We start from the raw sequence: 22,987 nt of genomic DNA, 5'->3' as shown, positions 1-22,987 counted from the left end.
AGATGACATGATTCAACCTTTTTTGTTGATCTAATAACCAGTTTCCAAAGTGACCTAATCTGAAAAATGTACAGTTTCTGCGATGTCTGTTTATAAAAGCCTGGATCATATCATTCATATCACGAACCATAGTTTCATTGCCAAGATGACTTTTTATGTGTTAAACTTCTCATGGCAAGCATCCCATATAAAAATCAACTACGGTATACTTTTTTCCTGTTTATAAAACCTCTAAATGGAGCTTTAAATGGATATCACAGACCTATTCGATAAACACACTTTGTTCCATTCTTCCGACCTATTTGGTTTTCCTTAAACATATCTCAACAAATCAAGAGTCGCTGCTGACATTGAAGCTGGGAGATCCTGCCAAAAGTCTCTCACAACTTCTCAAGCCATACATACACAGACACTGACTCATACAGGCAGACTTACACATGTGCATACGCAGATTACATAGTCACGAACATATACATGTGTGCACTTACATCAGTTTTCCTAAACTTGGCTTTAAGGCTCTTCATGTTCAGCCTGATCCATGCAGTCAATCGCTCCGTCGAGGCTGCAAAGAACGAAACGCAGATCTTTAAACAACGTCTCAGTGATATTTGCTCCTATTATCGAGGCGATTCTGAAGGTTTCTGACAGGGTAAGTGTTGGGGGTGCTGTGTACACACAGGTACCGGTCAACCTGTCAAGTGTTTTACAGCCTGAGTAAATCACCATCGTCCAAATAAAAGCTACAGACATGTTTTAAAGTTTCATTCACAAAATGCTCAGTAGGGAGGAATGAGTGCAGCATATAGGAAGCTCTTCAATATTTAACTATCCCATCTTAGTTAATAAGCAGGGCTCATAATGCAGCATTGTTCTGAACCTGTGGCTTAATATGGTATTTGGTTTTGTTTCCTCTCCAAGTAGGATGTTGTAAATCGCCAGAGCCCTTCCCTTGGAAATGCTGTGACTGAATTGTTGCACTCTAAATGCTTCCAGCAATTTTAAGTTTTTAAAGCTTGGGGTCAAAAATCATTCTGAAAGGCAGAGTCTTTTGCATCTGCTCGTGTAGTAAACTTGAAACTTTTTATCAGGACCACAAGCACAAGTTAGACCGGTTCCTTTAGCAACAGTCAAGTTACTTTGATAGATATACATTTGCCTTCCGTTTTCACCTAATTACAGATTAAATGTACCCATTGCAAACTATAAATAAAACATGAAAATATTATCCTGAACTATATCAAATTTGATAAGTTAACTCCACAAGGTTTTCAGATATACCGATATGCAATTTGAAAAGTGGGTCTGCACTAAATGTAAACAGATACATTTGCTGAAAACTGCACAGAAGCTTGAGTCATGTGATTAACCTATTTGATTATACTTCACACAACGTGTATTTTCCAGAAAAATGGGTGAAATACACCCCATTTTCAAGTCAATTTTAATAAAGCTTGTTAGTTGATTGTTGTAAAACCTATCTGCACATTTTACTGAACAAATCTGAGTGTAAATGCATGTCATTACATCAAAACTGTTAGATTTCTCCATCCTAAACCGCTCTTTCGTGGACTTTGTCCTATTTTCAGTCACTTTAGCTGTTTTCGTAGCTGTTCACAAGCTTCTTATTTAAAGACCAAAAAAAATTGACAAAAAAAAAAAGTTTCTTACTTCAATTATTTAGTTACTTTTGAACGGGTCCAGTACCTTCAACTTGAATCATAGGAAGCATATTTTGGCCTAAATGTGTTTACAAACAAACAAATAAATAAAAACAAGAAGTAGCAGCAGACCACTATTGGTGCAGATATTAGCTGCTTATTTGCTGAATAAACTAAATAAGAATGTGATGTTTATAAATGTACCTGTAAATCAACTGCTGAACTTTTATTGCTGCAGAAAATGAAACAAGGAGCAGCTCCAGATTTTGAATGAATGTGGGTGAACACCAGATTACACAGAAAACATTGTCAAGCTGTGGGGCTGGACGGAAGCTGGGCTTGTTTAATGTAACGCTGGGACTCAATTGTTAAGAGAGAGGTTCTTTTCTTTTTAAAAAAAGCGAACTTACAATATGAAACCATTGAACACGACTTACCTCGCTGAGTTCTCTGTAGCCACCGGAAGACTGGAAACATAAAAGAGACGGCGGCTTTCTTCTTCTTCTCCTTTTATTTTTGCACCAAAACAGATTAGCCTCCGAACAAGAGCGAAACAACGAGCCGCCGTGAAGCTAAGTCAGCTCAGGGGGAGGGATGCATAAAAACGGGAAAAAATAAAATAAAATAAAATAAAAATAAAAACCCGGACGCTACACGGTGGCTCGGCTTGGCCCGCGTGTATTAAAAGTTGGGGCTGTTCACCGACTCCCGCCGCTCTCTTGTTTGGGACTCACTCCGCTGCCTGCTGCTGCCCGGTGTAGGAAAGTGACGTCACGCTCCCTGGGCTCTCGTGACCGCGGTGAGCGAGCCCGCTTCTGGCCACCATTGTGCCCCATTCAGCTGACTCAGCTGCCCCATTCATGTTGTGGTTAAAGGAGCATCTATGGAGTTAAATTAGTCACAAAATCAGCGTGAGATTTATTATCAAAATGGTTGTTTGAAGTAAAGTTCAATTAAACTAATTATTCAAATTGTTCCCAAATGTCTGTATTTTTTAGACTATAAGGCGCACCGAATTATAAGGTGCAATATCAATGAAAGGGGTGCCATTTGTAAAGTTACACAGTCAAAAATTAACAGTAATATTTTGGTTTACTTAACCATTCATAAGAAAAACAAAGTTTTTTTTTTTTTTTGAAGTCAGATTTTCACCATGTTATTTTTACATTTATAAATGCCGTACTTCCAAACTAAATATTTAATTTACAAGCTAAATATTTAGTTTACAAACTAATATTTAACTTTCAAGTTAAATATTTAGTTAGCAAAATTTACAAACTAAATGTTTATGTCCAAGCTAAATGTTTAATTTACAAACTAAATATTTAACTTGCAAGATAATATTTAGGTTCGAGCTAAATATTTAGTTAGCAAATTAAATATTTATTTTGGAAATTAAATGTTTAGTTTGGAAAATAAATATTTAGGTCAGAGCTAAAAATTGAGTTAGCAAATTAAATATTTAGTTTAGGAAGTAAATGTTTAGCTTAGAAAGTAAATGTTTTGTTTTGAAATAAAATACTTAATTTACACCTAGATATTTAGTTTGCAAGTTAAATATTTAACTTGCAAGTTAAATATTTAGTTTGTAAATTAATGATTTAGGTTGGACATAAACATTTAGTTTGTAAACTTAATATTTAGTGTGGCGCTAAATATTTAGATTGCTAACTAAATATTCAACTATATTTAGTTTGTAAACTAAATATTTAGCTTGTAAATTAAACATTTAGTATGGAACTATAACATTTGTAAATGTATGAATAACATAATGAAAATATGACTTAGAATATTTTTTTTTCCAAGGTTAAATAAACCAAAATACTGCTGTTAATTTTTGACTGTGTAACTTTACAAACAGCACCCCACAGTTTTCATACATAAGGCACACCAGCTTATAAGCCGCATTAAGCGAAACAAAATAGTCAAATAAGTCAAACTTTATTCAACTCATTCACAACGACCACATAGTTGTTGGGTTTTTTTTTGGTGGGGGGGGGGGGGCTCCTTCCCCCAGAAAAATTGGAATAAAAGAGATGCCATTTCCTGCATTTTGGTGTATTTTAACATGTTGTTAAAACATCTTTGTTTACCTACAGTACATTTGTAAACATTTGATTAAATTGATTAAAATAGGTCTCTCTTGTAAATGAGTCCTCGAGGCTCAATGAGACAAACAACCTGTTGAAATAAAGATTGAATTGAAATTACTATTTTAGAGAGCAAGAAGAAAACCCTTGAATAGATCAGCTCCGATTCTGTCAAACATCCTAACCCACCCCCGGCAACTCAAATCTCCATCCTTAAAAGTCCAAAGTCATCACGCATTTTTATTTTGAATATTTGTTTAAAAGACAATGAGAGGAGACATTGCCCACTCTGTGGAGTGGATGTTCCAGCTGCAGCTCACGCACATGCTCCTGCCCGGCATAGAGGTGGACCGCATGTCCCCCGGGGAGCGTCTTCATCCACCTTCAGCTGTGTGTATATGTCTATGTGCAGGAGTTCTGGCACGTCAGCAGCTGTGCACGCTCTGGAGAGCTGTCTAGAGCTGTCTGGAGACTCGCCTGCGTAAAACATGCACTGTCTGCAGGGCGCACAGCTGAAGGTGGAGGAAGACGCTCCCCGCTGGACATGCGGACCGCGTCTCTGCTGGGCAGGAGCGTGTGCGCGAGCTGGTGCGCGTAGTGCGGCCGGAACATCCACTCCACAGACTGGACAACGTCTCCTCTCATTGTATTTTTAATAAATAATCAAAATTAAAATGTGCGATGACTTTGAACTTTTAGGGGCGGAGATTTGCCGGATCCGACCAAATAGTTGCCGGGACGCAGACGGCCAGAATGAGAGAGTTCCCGGATCTTGTTCCGGCAGGATCCGGCTCAAATTAACCACTGCTTCTCTCCCCCACAAACAGCTTTTCAATGAACGACCCCAAACTTTGGAAAACGCAGAACTAAACAAAAACACACTGATAACAGTCATTTCGTTTTAAACTTTTGAAGGTTGGCTGCTTTTTCATTCATTTTCATTCTAGTACTTATAGGAGGAATGTTTTTTGTTGTTGTTAGCTCGTTAACCTTGATCCACAAAGGATTTACAGTAAGCATAAAAGAGGCCTCTAAGCTCAATAGATGAACCAGTGTTGTGTCTGTACAACCTGGCAAAGAACCAATTACCGTAGGACCAATAGGATTTTAAGGCACTTTGTTATTCCTGTCACAAAACACAATTTGTTCCAGTTATTTATTTTTGGTTGAATCTATGACAAATACCAACAGTAACTCAGTTTGACGGGCGTAAATCAACACCAATAAGGTGTTAAATAGCATTTACAGTAGTCAGCTTAAAGATGATGCATCTCTCAGATCCTGTGTCAGATCTTTTTTTTTTCTGCTACAAAAATATTTTTTATTTACTGGAGATTTTTTAGACCTTACAGTTCATTTGTCCTCTAATTGTCCACCTTCCTCGTTTGATTAAAGCCCATCGTCTTGTCAGGTACAATGACTAGACAGCAATTGAGTGAAAAAGCAGCTAAAGCCCAAAAAACTTTGAAGCACCTCCCGAAAGCCTGCAGAATTATATATCAAGACAACTTGTGAAATCAAAAATGCAAGTCTTTAAGTCAAAATATAAGGAAATTAGGGATCATTTAAAATCCTCACACGGGACTGTACTGTATGTGACACCTTCCAGAAGGTTTAAAAAGAATAATGCAACTCCAAAATACACTACCTGCCCTATTAATAACCAAAATTTAGCACAAAGAATAAGTTACTAGCAACAATATGTACTGAATAATACATGTCAACGTTTTTAAGTTAACTAAATTTGGACCATTCAATTAAAAATGCCATTGATCATGTTAAACTGACTCAAATTTAAACACCTTGACCAGGACTTTTCTCATAAAAATATCCCAAAACCAAACTCTAAGTGATTACAGGAAGTTAGTGACCAAAATTGATTAATTTTATGTTTTTCACCAATGCTTTTAAGTCTTGACAAAGCTTGCTCACATTGAAAAGAGATGTACGTTTTAAGATGACGCTGAATATTACTTCCTTAATGTGTTGAGAAACGCTGCTAGACAAACAAGTCAAGGTGATTTTATGGTCCAGTGTTTCAACAACATTACAACAAACCTTGAATGCAGGTAGAAACATGTTTTTACTGTAGGCTTCTAATGTTGATATCATTTGGAGAGATGAGATAATCCATTAGAGTTACTGAATGTGTATGTGACAGCAAAACCTGTAATCCATGACAAATATTAAAATGCTGTTGTTTGGTTAAAGGCTTATTTTGTTTCTGAATTTTGAATAAAGCATTAACTTGCATGAGCTGGATATTTTAAAATGTTCTCTTTTAAAAATAAGAAACATGATATAACTCGATGGCTGCTCATTTCTAATCTAAAGTGTGGTTATTTGGGAGTTTTCACTGAACCACAATTATTCCAGTTTCCAGTTCAAATACAGAAAGGGTTTCAATAAATGTTAAAACAGCGACATCTAGTGGTAAGATTGTTCATTACTTCATCAGCAGAGTAAAGAAGGTGTGCTGTGCCTTTGCGTAAAAAGGACATTTTAAATTAAATATTTAGTAACCCAAGTCATAATAATACATGCATACCAATATAGCGAGTTACTCTTTTAGTATTGCTATCTTAATAATAAATTTCAGAACAAAATATTGATATATTGCCCACTTGAACAGGATCAGAGGTAAGTCAGAGTCAGAGATTCTTTATTGTCATTCGCACTTCATGAGGTACATGTGGTAGAGAGAAATTATGTACACAGGGTCCCAGTTACATCCAACAATAAAATGTAAAAGAAAAAACAATGATAACATCTAAGATATTAACTAAGAAAAACATCAACTAAATATACACTAAGCACTAATAGCATTTAAAAAAATTACGTCGAACATCAGCACGAACATGAACATGAGTCTGTGTAAGCAGATGAGCAAGCATGAACAAATCAACATTGAAACAGGTCAGCAGCAACATTGAAACAGATCAACAGCAACATGATGTGATTATCCTGGTTAGATATTCATGAGTCTAACAGCCTGTGTGTGCTGGGTGAGTGGGGTCCTTCATGATGCAGGTGGCCTTCTTCCTGCATCTGGAGGTGTGATGGTGGAGAGACTGACTCCAACAGACTTCTGTGCAGCCTTCATGCCACACATTGATGCTGGAGCACAGGATGCTCTCCACTGCACACCTGTAGAAGGAAGTGAGGACTGAGCTTCCCAAACCAGCTCGTCTCAGCCGTCTGAGGAAGTAGAGTCTCTGATGAGCTTTCTTGATCAGGCTGGTGGTGTTGTTGCTCCAGCTCAGGTTGTCATTCATGTGTACACCCAAGTACTTGCTGGAGGCACTTCCACCGCAGATCCTCTTATGTTCAGGGGGATATAGGTGTTTTTGTTCCTTCTGAAGTCCACAATCATCTCCTTTCATCATCATCAATCTCCCCGGGGGCGTACCAAAGAGACCATCTTATCACAAACAAAACTGGTTTGTTCCACTTTGGAGTAAGCTATTGGGGGAAGAATCAGTTTTGTTGTGTGTTTCCTTGACTGATGAAGCCTTCATGATCGAAGGCGATACGTTTCAGCACAACAAAAGAAACTGTCCAGATGAACTGACTGAAAAATGTTGGTATGTAGATTTTAATTTGACAAAATATTTGTGGGTGCTTGCATTTTCTTCCATTTGTCATCCAGACACACTTTTGGAGCTCCAGTCAAAAATGGCTCAAGAATGCAAGGTGATGCTGAATCACTGAAGCTGAAAACGAATGCCCAGAAACGCTTTAAAGTGATTTATTGTTTATTTGTTTTAAAACGTATATGTTTTGTTTCAATAAAGTTCACTCTCTTTAAATAAAATATTGTGTATAAATTAGAAAAATGAAAAATCTTTGTGTGTGTTCTATGGATTTTTCTTATCTCCAAGAGGCAAATATTGTAGTAGTTTTACTTTGTGTCCTTAAATGTTTGGTGATAGTAAAAAAGGGGGAAAACAGTTAATTAAAAGTTTAAACCTAAAAACTAAATAAAAGTTAATTTATTTTGGTTATATTTTTAAAGAAAAGATTGAAAAATAGAAATGAGGGTAGATTTAAAGCAAAGGAAATAAAGGAAAATATGAAAATCTCAGTATGCAATTTATCCCTTGTGAATAAATATGCATGTGGGAGAGGACAACAAATACCACTGTAAAGCAAATTAAACGATAATACAGAGTTGTTTGTCACAAGTTTTCAACACAAGAAAGGACAAACCCTTATTTTTAAGCCATTTTATGACTGGCTGTCCAGTCCAGTAGGTGGCGATAAATTTGTTAGATGGTTTTCTAACCGCCAATAAAACGCAGAAGAAGAACAGGAGGCGGGGCCAACCAGAAAAACAAAAACATCTCAGCTCGGTAGCTCCTGTCAGTGGCAGTTCACTGAAATTAGTTTCTGCTATCTCATCATGGTACTGAAGTCATGCTTCGTTTACAGCACTGGAGTGGTTTCTATCTTACTGCTGATTGTCGGCATTGCTTTAGTTTTGGCTAACGTGTTTCCAAATGTGCTGAAATCGGCGGTTAAAAAGGTAACCTTTAAAGCTACTTATCAGCTTTAGCTTCGGTAGCTAGCATTAGCGCGAGCGTTAAGACAGTCCCATTTAGTGTTTTATTGTGAGTTTTCTCATAAAAATTGTAGCTGTTCTTACAGCTCTTAAGCTTTATATTTCCCCAATCTCAACTGCTATTCATAGTACATTCATGTAGCTAGTTTGAATATCACCTGTTGGTCAGGTGTAAAAATGTGTAAATAAACGGGTGTAAATATAGAAAAACTGGTAATAAACAAACTTACCATATTATACATTTTGATATTTAGTTTAACCTAAAGACCTGCATAGAAATCTGTGAGTTGATTTATTGCAACAGTCCTATGTAGCTGAACATGGTTTGTAAGCTCAATCATCCAGGTAGATAAATCACAAAAAAGGTTAAATCTTGTCATCTGGAAAAGTTTATTATGGGAGGAACGTTTCACTTTCATCAGTCTGTGTCCTGCCAACCAGATCTGTCCCATAAATAGCCCTCATTGATGTGTTTCAAGCCAACCTCCTGTTGAATTCCCAGAAACCGGCTTCCAACACAAGCAGCAAGGTTTTTGTTACTTCAGTTGTTTTCCATGAAAACATGGAAACTTTGGTTTGTGTCCTCCTTGTGTTTAATGAAAGAATGATTCCACCCTGCCATGTGATGTGAAACAGCTCATTCTCCGCATACATCATCATTTTTAACCCACTGACCTTTGTCCTTCATAGGAAGTAATTTTGAAAAATGGAACAGAGGCTTTTAAAGCCTGGACGGATCCTCCTGCACCTATCTACATGCAGTTTTACTTCTTCAGTGTGACAAATCCACAAGAGGTGCTGGGTGGGGAACGGCCGGCTGTGGTGGAGATTGGGCCGTACACGTATCGGTAAGAGACCAACGTCACAGTGGCTTCTTTTTATTATCTCAGAGGCCATCATGTGAAATTAAAGAAACATTTTAAAGTAAAAAAAAATAAAAGCTGCCCAACACAGTATCTGCCCCACCGTAACTAGAAATATTGCAGCTAAACTTGAACAATTTTTACAAATAATATAAGCAAACACTATTGTTTGTCAAGGTTCAAAGGTGCTATGATGCAGTTTTTTGTAGTTTGAAAAGATATGAAAACAAAAATAATTGAGTTTTTTGAGAGGCGAAGAGAAGAGCACGTCTGAGCTGTGTCTGTCTTTGGTAAGTGCTGCTTTTAGCTAGTGCGCCTGTATTGCGCGCCTTTAGCGCTACGTCAGTGCCGATGGGGGGGTGGGGTGCATGCAGTTCGGTTCGGTAGGCGGGGCGCTTGGTTCTGTTGATGGGGCAGGGCACCCTGCTTGTATAATGGTAAACACTGTATATACACACACACACAATGTTCAGGAAGAAGCTGTGCAAAGTCTGCACTGTCATGGCTAAGTATTATGCTGACTGTTTACATCTTTCTATGCAGAGAGTATCGACCAATGGAGGAAGTGGTTTTCCAAGATAATGGCACTAAAGTAGCAGCCGTCAATCCTAAAACCTACATTTTCCAGCCCAACATGTCTCGAGGTCCAGAAAGTGACCTCATCAGGACTGTTAACATCCCTGCCATGGTGAGCACAAACACAAAAAGAATTGGTCACCAAAGTACTGATGATGTCCTTTGTCAAGCAGTATTTATTTGATCTAAAAGCATTGATAGTCCAACACATCTTTAGTGAAACTTATTTAACACTATCCTTTTTGAAAAAGTAAATAATTTTTGTTACAAAAAGCACATAGTTCAAAGTTATTCTTCAAATACAGAGTAGATATTCCCTCTATTTGCCTTTGCAGTTAAGTAAAATGCATATTTAGAGCATATACAAATAACTACATACATATATACAAATAAGTAAAAGTATTCTAAAACAAGGAAGAATTCTGTGATTTGGAAAAATTACTTAAGTTAGTTTCCAACAGCACAAAATTATTAATTTCATTAATACACACACACAGTATATAGAGAGAGACTGACCTTTAAAGATATGATGACTGAAGATGTATCATATCAATTAGTTTAAAATTAACATTCTCACTGTTCAAGTTTATACCTTTAATGTCCATAATATATATAATCTTGAACTTCTAATCTATAATTTAGTTTTTCTTTTATTTACTGATAAAATTGATACTAACATGATGCAGGAGTAAAATGGTTAAATTACTAGAATTATTGTAAGTTAAAAAAAAATTGCATTCCTATGTTACTGAGACACAATCTGCACAGTACATGGATAGGTAATATTTATTAATGACTCATCATTTCACATCTTTACGTCAGGATGTTTTATGACGTTGTCATTGTCCTTTATTTCCTGGTAGACTTTGATGGAAAAATTCAAGGACTCACATTGGATTGCCTCTTTGATCTCTGCCTACATGACGTTCAACAACATAGGCCTGTTCTCCAGCCACACAGTGGAAGAGCTTCTGTGGGGATATGAAGATCCCTTGCTCAAAGAGGCCAAAAAATTTGACTCTACGATAGACGACTTTGTTGGACTTTTCTATAAAAGTAATGCTTCAAGTGATGGAGAATATGTCTTTTTCACCGGCCAGCAGAACTACACAGACTTTGCTAGGGTGGACAAATGGAATGGTAACAGGTAATCTTCTTTCACCTCCAACATAATTTAAAAATCCATCTTTCATTGAATCAAACCTGTGAGAATCATTGATCAGATAGTGTTTAAACTAAAATGTAACCTGTTCATTTTTTCCCATTGGTGCCTCATTGTTTCCAGCACTAACCTTGTGCCTGTTTAAATACGATTTAACAAAACAGTTCATACATCTCAGTCAAACATAGTCACCCACACACAAAGAAAAGATCAAACAGTAGTAAACTTCTTTTTTTATCTCAAATTGTTGTCTAAATGCCTGAAACTCAACTATCTGTTATGATCCTGATGCCATTTAAAGACACTAATAGTCACTTTTGTGTGTTTGAATGCAGCTCTTTGAACTGGTGGACGTCCGATGAGTGCAATATGATTAACGGAACCAACGGCGCGTTCTTCCATCCGATCGTCACAAAGGATGAGGTCCTTTATATGTTTTCCTCTGACCTGTGCAGGTGACGTGCTTCATCCCAGCATAGTTTTTTTTTTTTGTTTGTTTTAATGATAGTTTTTAATTTGATTTGAAGTTTATAACTTCAGCTAGTGGACGTTTTTTTGCTTATATTGTTTTTGTTTGATGGTGCACAGCAAAGCATCATTCCTTGCCTTTTTTTTTTCTTCTTTTTTTTTACTTCCTTTTAAAAAACAACGTCTTCCTAGTTTCGTGTCCACTTTTGCTGATACAGCATTTATGGTTTTTGCCCTGAACCTCAAGCTTAAGCTATGCAGTGAAATGCCTCCTTCGTTAGTTTTCTGTATCCTCAGTATTATCCAGGTTTAGAGACTGGATTAAGTACTTCAGTTCAGCTGGTTGAACTTCTGGTTAGGGATGCTTGAAACAAGAAATATCAGCTTTGACTGTAAATAAATGAGAATGAGCTCTATTCTCAATAAAAATCTAACCGCCAGGATTAAAATAACCTTTGAACACTGATTGTAAAACTTGTTTTGCCACTCAGGCTTTCAGGAAATCAGCTCATATAAATATGTGCCACTCTTCCTTTTAAAAAAAACCCCCTGGTATGTCATGTGTTTTCACAGTTACCATACATTTGACTTTGATTCATAGGTCTTTGTACGCTCTGCACACGGAGGACGTGACAGTGAAGGGGATCCCTGGGTATCGTTTCGTTCCCCCCCATGAGGTGTTTGCCAATCTGACTGTGAACCCAGCAAACGCAGGCTTCTGTGTGCCGGCTGGTAACTGCCTCGGCTCTGGCCTGCTCAACATCAGTTCGTGTAAACAAGGTGTGAAAATGCCGTACGAAACACGAGACGAGCTGCTTTAAAGAGACTTAAACATGTTTTTGTATCTGTCTTAAATGGGCCATTTTTCCCAGAATCTGTTTGATTTATTATCTGTTAAATTTCAAACTTGTGTTTGTTTAGGTGCTCCCATCATAATGTCCTCACCACACTTTTACCAGGCAGATGAGAAGTTTGCTCAGGATGTTTTTGGCATGAAGCCTAAGAAGGAACAGCACCAGACTGCCATTGATATCAATCCGGTAAAACATTCTCACTCAAAACTATGACTTGTCAGAATCAGAATAAGGTTTTTTATCATTGCACCGAGATACGAGTACATTGTTAGCACATCATAGTGAGTCTTTTTTTTTTCAACCTTTATTTAGACAAGTAAATCACATTGAGCCTCGAGGACTCATTTACAAGAGAGACCTGATTAAGTGATTGATTTTTATTGTCATGAAGCTAATAGTTTATCGCCTGTGCTTGAAAGGTGAAGGCAAACATGAAAGTTTTTGTGCATGAGTGTTCAAGTCTCTGTTACCAAAATAACTTGTGAACCAAGAAACAGATTTTAATGAAACTCTCAAAAATTAAAACGTGCATCTATGATTGATGAACATTTAGTTAATCCACTTCAAGATGGCTGCCACAGACAACAGAAAACTGACCATAATCCAGTCAGTTCTACAGATATTGAGCTAAAATTAATATTTATTAATGTGGTAGTAGCTGAGAGTCATTGAAAACACATGCTCTGATCATTTTACATGAGATTATTGTAGCAAGCTTTGTTGTACGTTAACACTTCCAGCAGAGATTAACCAAACCAGACAGTGTAAAAGTCAATAAATTCATTTTTTTGTTTTCAACGCAAGTGGATCTTGGTTTCAGTCTCTGGCATAGAAAGACAGCAAGTGATTCGCATGACTTTTCTTTATTTTTTTGTTGCCTGCAATATCAAAATAGTCCAATAGATGGTGAACTGTCCCTTTTGTTCCCCCTTAGCAGTGGTGAGCCAGTAGTTAAACAGCAGTTAAATATTAAAGCGGAGGTGGTACGGAGCTGTCACCAAAGATAAGCTTTAAAAGCTCTTATCGGGTCTAATAACTGTAATAACATGACTGAGTTTGGTGTAAAAGCCTTCATAGGTGGACAGGGATGGAAAAACAGTTTTAGGAGAACACCACACCACATTATGCACAAAAATATATAGATTTAGTGGATTTGTTACTCTCTGTAATCGTACATGATGTTTACGTAAACAAGAGACTTCTGTAAACTTAAAGTAGCTCTCAAGATGATGTAAAAATAGTGAGAAAATGACTCTTTCTCATAGTGCATAATTAGATTTTTTTATAGTTTTACTGGGTTTTGCAGAAATTACGGTAAATTGCAAAAAAAATAAAGCTCCCAGTTATTAATACTGTTAAAGACAAAAAAAACAACCTAAGGTCTCAAACCCCAAAAAGTCCATGCTCAGTAATCCAGGTATACAAGGTCTCAAAAGGTATTTTAAATAATTAATTGATCAAGGGTATTACTTAATAGTTTTAAAAATAGAAACTCATCGTTCATAGCCATTGCTAAAAATGTGCACCTATGCCTGATTACACAATCTAAACATGTTACAAAAATCAGCTCAAGTTAATTTTAAACCAAATCTTTTTTGGGGGTGGAATTATTACTTCCTGTTGATTAATTCTGCAATTTTTTTCCTGTACATTTTGAGCGATTTGAAATCATTTTGTAACACTCGTGCACCAGCATGGTCAAATGAAGCATGCTATGTCATGCACGAATAACAAAAATAGGAACGCTGCCTTTAAGTGTGACATAAACCTTCATAACTCCTGACTATGCCAGGTCGCTGCATGAGATTACTGAGATTGACTAAAGTCCTCTGACCAATAAAAGGTATTGACGATAGCCAAAACATCCATATCGGTCGAACTCAACATTTTATACAGTTGGTGGGCAGAAATGACTTAAAAGCTTTTAGTTCTACAGCTTCTCATCAAGATGGGTTTAACAAAAAAGCATAAATTCACACCTATTATATTCTTATGGTACCTGTGGTGCCAAAAATCATTGCACAATATTGTCAAAACTGGAACCACCTTAAAGTAGAGGTGAAAAAACACGGGGGTTCATTTGAACATGAAGCTCAAACCAGCAACTTTCGGATTAAAAGACAACTAGGCCACCTGCTCTGAAGCTGCCAGGAGGGTGGTTGAGAGATGAACTTGTTTATCCTAACCCGGTGTTTGCAACTTTGGGAAGGGACAAATGATGCCGATTGATGTATTGGCTGATCTTTTTTTTTTTACTTCATCCACCCCCAAAAATCCAAGTAAGCAGCGAGTGGTATGAGACTTGTTTATTTAGCGCAGCTGTTAGCAACCATGAAGCTAAGCTAATCAGATCCATGCTATACCAGTCCCACACTAGGTTTGCAAGTGGTGTACTGGTCATAAAAACAGTTTTCCTAGCATGGGTTCACATTTTCTATCCTCCACCATTCACCATAAAATTATCAAGCGTGTTACAAAAATATAGATTAAACAAAGAAACACCCTTCCCTGTTCAGTGTTTAAACAGTCAGTCATTTAAAAAGAAGGTCTAATTAGTATTGACCGCAGTAGCATTTTTATTTTTTCTTTGCAAAGAAGTAAAATTTTCAAACAATGCATTTCATTGAGGACAACAAGGATAACATTACTAACTCATATATTTTATTGTTCTGGTTAAAGTTTTACAAGTCAATAACCTATGCTAGGTTATCTAAACAGTAGCTTGCTAACTTGAGAGGCACGTAGCTAATGGCTAGCGGGTTGGAGGATTGAAGAGAATTTGTTATTGTTGATTTATTTTAATTTAGTGGCCATTTAAAATAAACTTACCGTGCAAAACGCGCCACACAGTATTTAGTAGCTCCCTGCTTCTTGGGTCTCCTCTTGGCTGTGAGTCAAGTGTGCAGCGTGGCCATGACTTGAAAGTAGTCCGCATGCGCCCTCTGCTGGATACATTGTACAATTGTGCCATTTGCAAGTAAGGACACGGCTCGTTCCCAGCATTTTAGGGGTGAAAATTTGAAGTGTTTATATTGGTGCATAATGGGCCAATTATCACCGATACCGATATGTCCCCAAATGCCTATATCGACCCTACCGATATATCGGTCAGGCTCTAATAAAGTTCTTAAAATATTGTAACCAGAAGGATATTTAACATGTTCAAACTGGAACTGAGTAACGTGGTGTTTAATTTATTTAAAGTGTTGTTTCTACATCTGATAGAAGCATGAGAGAATACTAACTGAGCTCAGATCTGCTTCTAAGTTTGATTCTGTTTTGCAGCTAACAGGAATCGTCCTACAAGCGGCCAAGCGGCTCCAGATTAACGTCTACGTGGAGAAAATCCCCTACTTCAGGTAATCGGCTCGTTTTCTTCATCTGTCACTTGTTGCATGGAAGTGTTAGAAAATTTATGCTGTTTTTAACAAACGTCCCAGTCTCCATGCTGGCTTTAAAGGAAACTCTTGGAGCTGTATGAATGATCATATCTGGGAAGGGCAGTCTGGAAGATAAAAAGCTGTTTTGCCACCATCATCATTATTAGTGGACTTTTGAACAGTTCCATGAAACACCTGAGAGAAATGGAATGAGATCAGTTTTCTAGATGATTTTTTTCCTCTTTCGGTTCAAATTATCTCGATCAACGGTTTGATTTGATGCAAAGGAATACAAACACTTCATTTAAATAAATGAAAACTGAAGTGTTGAGGGAGTGTGTGCATTTCTCCTTCAAAGAAACTGGTCCAGATGACTTGATTTAACCGTTTTTGTTATTAATCTGCACACTATTGTGTAATACACATATATTTTATTTATTTATTTTTTATTTGGCCCTCGAGTAAAGATGGCAGAGTTGAAAAAGTTTTAGTTTACACTTGTAAGGCAGCAAAGTAGAAATTCAAGAGGTGCTCGATATTTTCACACAAGCTGACGTAGCCATTTAAAAGTGTAGGATTTTTATTTTATTGACAAAGTTTACACAACGTCATACAAACATCTGTTAAGCAAATAATCTTGTATAATTTTAAAGGGTCACCGTGTTGGTTAATATCAGGTTCGAGACGGGTCGAGTCCCGCTGGTTGTTGATTCTTGCACATTGTCTCCATCTTAATGTCTTTTGAAGCAATATATTTTTTATTTACACTACCTCATCTTATATTACAGATGATTCCTTTGAGGTTTTACTCTCAGTTGGTCCAAAATCAGCAAAGACCCCCAACATTCACCGCCATAAGTGTTGCTTAATACTCTAAAGTAAAACACACATTGGGTTTATATTGAGAAATCTTTTCACTCACCTCCATGAAAGTGATTCACTGTCTAAATGTTCATATAGTCTGCATCCTGTAGATTGCTTGAAATAGCTAAACATGTTTTTGAATAATGTTATTTATTTTTTGAGTTTAACTTTGCCTTTCGTTCAGAACGTTAGACTGAAAAGTTTGAGTGTAAACAAGAGGAAAAAACTGTTTTTACTTTCAGTCAAACGGGAAACGTGAGGACCGTGGTCTTCCCTGTGGTTTATCTCAATGAGGTACACACACACACATTTCACCTTTATGGTAATTTTTGCTGTCACACACTCCGTACTGGTTTTCATCCATTTATTATTGAGTTGTGGAAGCAACAACTGGTCAAAAAATGATTAAACCACCACTAATGAAGGATGTTTTATCCATTGTTTATCCCAGACATGCTACAAAACTATAATTTGTTCCAGATTCTGGATAGAGTTGCATTCGGGCCTTAAAAATCTGGCCCGGCTCGAGCCCATAGGCACTGTGTACAAGCTCGATCCAACCCAACTAATTAACTCTAATCAGAGTCCCGAACCTGAAGCAAACTCGACATGTTATTTTAATTAAGCTTTTACTGCTTTTGTAAGCAAATTAGTTTGACATGATGGTTAAAAAAAAACATATTTCTAAGAAAGGAAGATATAAGATTTCTTGTTTATTAATAAGTCACCAAATGGATAGCTTACATTAACATACAAAACAAATAGCCTAAAAAAATCAACTCTAAAGATGAACAAAAATATTTTTAGTGCAAAATTATTTGGAAAAATATAGATCAAGTGACCTAAAAGAAAATCGTGCAAGATTAACCTTAGTCACGCTGTTGCTGACGATGGAGCGATTTAACTGACACCCAAGCAAAGCAGGGCGGGCGGGGCCATAGGGTGGGCGGGGCCACATGTGCAATTAGTTGTGCAATGCTCCAGCGCTGCTCTCTCTTTTCACAGTCTGATTAACCGCTGCACTTTATTTTCTTTCTTTCTCATCCTCAACATCGTAAAGTTACTGCCTCCTCCTCAACAAGTAGATTAACACATTATATCGTGCATTCTCATTTAGACTTCTTTGTGCTGTATGATTCGTAAAACCACACCACAGAAGCCCGACCCGGCCCAGCCCGCTCATCAAACACATCATTTTGGCCTGGCTCGGGCCATAAATTGCAACTCTAATTCTGAATACACCTTCAACATATGACTTAAGATTTATTTATTTAAAAAAAAAATTTTTTTTACCATCAGTAGTTGTAATTAACATGTACCCTAAATCATGATTTGTTACTCCTCAACATATTGAAGTGTTGACTCACAGACTGGAACCAAATAAAAAAAAAGTGATATTTTAAATTTTCAATTAGTTCATTTAATTGTGTATTTAGTCCTTGACTGCAGTGAAGCAATCTTGAGTGCATTCCAGGAGCTCTTTACTCATGCAAACATGTAAAGTTGTATTTTCTTTTCGTTCTTACCACCAGAGCGTTCTCATTGACGACGCATCGGCCAAGAAGCTGCAGGCGATTGTTCTTGAGAAGAACGTTGTTGAGAACGTTCCCTTCATGCTGATCGGTCTCGGCATCATTTTTGGAGGACTGTTCTTGTTCCTGATGTGTCGACAGAAAGTCCCAGAGGTAAGTGAGCATCGCGCGCCAAGTCATTTATAGACCGTGACGTCGTTAACACTAACGCAAATTATTCTCACGGTCAAAATAAAAACTCCAGGAAAGTAAATTTAGGAAAAAAGCAAATTTTCTTAAACATCTGATAAGGTTTCTGATAGTCATATCCAAGTGTTAACAAGTACCAAAAGCTTAATATGTGATTGTATTTATTGAAAACGTGACGTCTTGTTGTTAATTTTTGTTTTCCAGAGCACTGTTGCTGAACGTGAACCTCTGCTGTCTTCATAGCACAAAGGAGGATGTGTGAGGAGGTTTGTTGTGTGTGTAGAATCATTTTAAGTGTGTAAATCAAAAACATTGATCACAACGTAACCACTACTACTCAGAATGCTATCTCCTAATCAGTTATTAATCGCATGGTTATAGAAACGTGATCGAATTCCTAAACTTGTGTCTTTAACGAGCACATACTGCGGTTATTGTTTTCGTTTCAAGCTGCGGTGTTTTTAACATAAAATGTACGCTTTTTTTATTGTTCTTTTTTACCACACTAAACAGCCAAACAGCATGTAATTCATACTCAAAAATGTATTTTACTGTTGCCATATTTTGTGTTAATTTGCCACATTTCTGATTGTGTATAAATGTGTATTCATGTTTATAAGTCCGTGAACTAACAGCTTGTGTATGAGCTGAACGAGTTTTTGAGGGAGTTTGTTTTAATGAGGAAATATTTGTTTTTAATTTTCTGTATCAACTTAAAGCACTGGCGAAAAGTTTTAATCTTAATAAGATTAATGTTGTTTTTATAGTCGAAAAAGTGTTTATTGAAACAAATGCTTACTAAAGCCATGATGATGATGACGAATTGATTTTGTCAATCTGTTGCACTCAAGTAGTTGTCAAATATGGATGATCTTATTTTGATGTAATATATTTCTGCTGTAGTCCACCCCAGTCAAAACCAAGTACCGTATTTTCCCGACTATAAGTTGCACTTTTTTCATAGTTTGGGCCAGTCCTGCGACTTTTTTACTTTTTTTTTCCTATTCATGATGCAGTTTTTGACGCATTAAATGTTCATTGATACTGACATGAACCAAAGAGTAAACATTACCATTTGCAGCCACGAGAGAGCCCTCTAGACTTTTGACAGCTATATGTTGTTCTTCTACCGCTACCCCCCTCAAACATTCACTTAGAGACTACTGAGAAAAACATAACACAAATAAAATGCCCCCAAAATGATGTGGAATGAGACTAGTGAATTTACTGGTAATTACTTGTCGGACTCGTTAGCTTGTTATGTTAATTAATCGTGTTCAGGATCCCAGGTCTGTTCTGTGTGTTATTGTTATTTCAGATTAAATGTCTGTTCTTGCACTTTGTGAAATACACTTCTAAATAAATGCCACTTATACTCCAGAGCAATTTATAGTCTGGAAGATAAGGTATGTTAAGTACAAGCCAGTCAGTGTTACAAGATAAAAGGGATGTTTTGTTTTTATTTTTATATGGTGTGTGTATATGGGCACAGAAACATGTTTCTCCTCTTAAGCATAATGTTTTATCATAAATTAGTTTTATCGCTTCTACTAAAATCCCTAAACCAACAGTTTGGTGTAAGCGTCACGGCTGAGGTGTGTTACAGATGTGCTCTAGCTCTGCTGGGCTGTCGCTGTTTAATTGTTCATGTTTCAACGTTGCACACTAAACCATTTTTATTTGAAGTTATAATAACTGACAAAGAGAGCGTGTTTTTTGTTTTGTATGAAAAAGAATGTTCCATGTTACTACTTCATGCTAAAATGTATATGCCTAACATTTAATCACTGTTTATATTCTCTGAACAAGAAATGTCAAATAGATACAATTTCTTATTAATCTTGTCATTTATGTACACCAAATTGTTTTGTAATAATTCCTGAACGTGTTTAGTTTAACACACCAATTATTGTTTGGGTTATGAAGCTAGCTGAACTAGCTAGCACACAAAAGCTAATTATGACTTAGCTGTTAGCCTCAGAAACAAATTTTATCAAATGGTAAAAAAATAAACGTAATATGTGAGTTATGATTGTTGTATTGCTAATTCTTGAGTTAACTGTTGCTATTGAAGGTATTTTAATGCTAACTCCAACAAACTTTCAGATAATCTGTCAATAAATTCTTCTGGAAAACTTTTTTGTTGTTTTAGGATTTTTTTTTTCTTATTTATTATTCACACATTTTCACTTTATTTTAAATTATTTAGTCTTTAGACCTTGAGATGATGATAATGATGCTGTAAGTAATGCTAAACAATACAGGAGGCAGCTAATCTGTTTTTTTTTTTTAAAGCTGTGACATATCTGCGTAATAAATTTAGCTACTTAACCATAATGTAATGCATGTTTTTTTAATTATTTTTATTATTTTTGTTTTAATTGCATTTTCCAAATTATCTGAGAAAATGTGGTTCATTAGGTGAATTTAGTTACAACTCCAAAATGACTCATAACTTTTTTTTTAACTAATGTTTTTTTTTATTATCTTTATATTTGTAGGAAATTTTGTTGCCTTTAACATATTTAAACAGATATTATAAATTTTCTTTTATTTTCTCGCTTTTATTCAATATGCTGAACTTGGTAAAACTATGTCCTTTAGCTATACAGGAGCAAATGTTAAATATGTTTTATATTTAAGGCTTTGCTTTTAAAGTTTTTTTTTTTTAAACTTCGGAGTCCTGCACAGTGCAGCAGTGGTTAGTAATGTTGCCTCACAACTAGAAGATTCTGGATTAAAATCTCGGTGTGCCCTGGCCTTTTTATTTTCAGTTTGACTCCTCTCTCTGTGCAGGGGCATCGAGACATATTTTATGCTGACATCATTCACAATAATACAATGCTCATTCCTCATATTCATCTCCAAACTGAGGCGGTGCTGACTAATACCTGCATGGATAGATACCTCATTTAACCCCCACTTCAGAGGCACCGCCCAATCCCTTTAAGGTCTCCAATACCTTCGACGTGGAGTTGTCCTGAATTACCTGCTCAAACTGGACTTTGGACACCCGGAGATAAACTTTGGCTTTGGTTGTTCTTATAAAACTGATAAGTTCCACTTCTGTGAGAGATTTCTTTCACCGACTCTGACTTGAGCAGCTCGTTCTGCCAAATTAAAGAAACAGCGAATTAGAGGTTGACTCCTCCCCAACCCAATTAAAGCCTTTAATACAACCGAGAGGAGCCGTCCATCAGACCAGCATCTCTTGTGAGCTCAAACCGCTGCAGAGAACATGAGGACACTCCAGGAGAAGATCATCATCCTCTCTGTCATTTTGTCCCTTTTCTGTCTCACTCAGGTGAGTGTTCTGTCAGCGTATGCACAAAATGTGTTTTATCCTCTTGAGCTGATCATATCGTAAAAATAACTTCTGATGTTTGTCTCCACAGATCAATGCACTCCCAGTTCCTGATGACTGGGACAGATTGATCCAGAGAACCAAACGGTCACTTCTGTGGCGCTGGAACAGTCTGAAACCTGTCGGAGCCAGCTGCAGAGATCACTTAGAGTGTGGCACAAACTACTGCAGGTAAAGCTGAGCTTCGCGAATTAAAGATACTTTGAAACTGGAAAGGGTATGAACAATTAATATCTCACCTGTTGCAGATAGCTCAGTTTGGAGAAACAAGAGTTAAAGCTGACGGGAGTGACGAGCAAGCATCTAGTCCAAGTGAAACCAGAACCAAAGTTTTGCATTATATAGTTATTTTAGCAAATATTGGGATTTTATTGTCATAAGTGCCACAAGTTGCTTATAAAATGCTACAGCTAACTGTTGTTGCTACTACTTGTGTTTGCAAAACCCTGCCGATCTGTGTCAACACCTGCGTAATGCAAAACTGTTAGCAAAGTAAAGTTTTTTTTTTTTAACTATTTACATGAACCACCATGAAAATAACAGATCAAAGCTGTTTTAACTAAATTTGGTCTTGCCCCCGCTCAGATTAGCTGTTATCCTGTCAGTATGATCAGAATTAAACTGTTTCTCCAAACTGAGGTTGTACAAAAAGCTATCCACAACAGGTAAGATATTTACTGTTCTTACCTTTGCCACAAAACCCCACTCCAAAATAGCTGAACTTACCGTTAAGGGTAAATATTAGAGATAAATGTGTGAAAATGAAACCAGACGTGGAATTTCTTTACAATGTTTCTGAATGTGTAGTTTCCATGTTATCAACAGTAATATTTACGTGCTGTTTTTAATCTCAAGTTGTTTTTTTTATTTTTATTTTGCTTATTGATGACAACTTCAGATGCAAAGATCCGCAATAAATGAGCTCTTTATCTTTTACAGGAGAAACATTTGTTCATTCTGAGACTTGTGCAGAAGAAAAGACACAAACATATTTCTATCAGGCTGATACAAGAAAAATATTCCCCGTGGAACCCCCCACCCGCCCCTCTCTGATCACCTGCCTCCGTCTAAAAACGTGATGGAAGATTTTCAGATCCTCTGCAGCTGGAGTTCCTGCAGGAGACAAGAAAACAAAGCTGTAAAAGCTGATTACGCGTGTGTGAAATGTCCCAGTCCTGTTTGCTGTACCAGCACACCGGTTGTGTCACCTGCGTGTGTTGATAAGAAAATACAAACATCCGTGCACAGTTTGTGAGCTCTGAATTTATTGGTTCATGTTGTTATTGTTGTTTATTTATTTGTAAGTGCTGTAAATAATCAAATACACATTTTTTAAAAGAATTTAAACTGCCCATATGTTTTTGTTAAATCTAGATTTTAAAACATTTCTCACACTTTCTGTGACTCTTTAAATGGAAAAACTATA

General features: G+C 36.7%; 2 protein-coding genes across 2 annotated transcripts; both read left to right on the top strand.

Moving 5' to 3' along the window:
• Positions 1-8,094: 8,094 nt before the first annotated feature.
• On the top strand, positions 8,095-18,555 carry scarb2c (scavenger receptor class B, member 2c). The gene is made up of 11 exons (XM_037692322.1): positions 8,095-8,273; positions 9,000-9,157; positions 9,716-9,860; positions 10,612-10,895; positions 11,246-11,365; positions 11,980-12,158; positions 12,300-12,418; positions 15,518-15,591; positions 16,719-16,770; positions 18,009-18,161; positions 18,402-18,555. Exons 1-11 carry the CDS (start codon positions 8,151-8,153, stop codon positions 18,438-18,440), a joined length of 1,446 nt encoding a protein of 481 aa, XP_037548250.1. The 5' UTR covers positions 8,095-8,150; the 3' UTR covers positions 18,441-18,555.
• A 2,795-nt stretch (positions 18,556-21,350) lies between these two features.
• On the top strand, positions 21,351-22,572 carry LOC119424479 (liver-expressed antimicrobial peptide 2). Its single transcript, XM_037691965.1, has 3 exons — positions 21,351-21,501; positions 21,593-21,732; positions 22,501-22,572. The coding sequence occupies exons 1-3, from the start codon at positions 21,436-21,438 to the stop codon at positions 22,520-22,522; spliced, it is 228 nt and encodes a 75-aa protein (XP_037547893.1). The 5' UTR covers positions 21,351-21,435; the 3' UTR covers positions 22,523-22,572.
• The last annotated feature ends 415 nt before the right edge of the window (positions 22,573-22,987 follow it).

This window comes from Nematolebias whitei, chromosome 18 (genome assembly GCF_014905685.2).
Source record: "Nematolebias whitei isolate Nwh7 chromosome 18, NemWhi1, whole genome shotgun sequence".
Lineage (NCBI taxonomy): Eukaryota > Metazoa > Chordata > Actinopteri > Cyprinodontiformes > Rivulidae > Nematolebias > Nematolebias whitei.
This window is presented reverse-complemented; position numbering and strand designations above follow the sequence as displayed.

Coding starts and splice junctions, on each gene's coding strand:
- scarb2c (XM_037692322.1), top strand. CDS start 8,151: ATGGTACTGAAGTCATGCTTCGTTTACAGCACTGGAGTGGTTTCTATC. Junction 9,861..10,611: donor CTGTTAACATCCCTGCCATG/GTGAGCACAAAC, acceptor ATTTCCTGGTAG/ACTTTGATGGAAAAATTCAA. Junction 10,896..11,245: donor GACAAATGGAATGGTAACAG/GTAATCTTCTTT, acceptor GTTTGAATGCAG/CTCTTTGAACTGGTGGACGT.
- LOC119424479 (XM_037691965.1), top strand. CDS start 21,436: ATGAGGACACTCCAGGAGAAGATCATCATCCTCTCTGTCATTTTGTCC. Junction 21,502..21,592: donor CCCTTTTCTGTCTCACTCAG/GTGAGTGTTCTG, acceptor TTGTCTCCACAG/ATCAATGCACTCCCAGTTCC. Junction 21,733..22,500: donor TGTGGCACAAACTACTGCAG/GTAAAGCTGAGC, acceptor TATCTTTTACAG/GAGAAACATTTGTTCATTCT.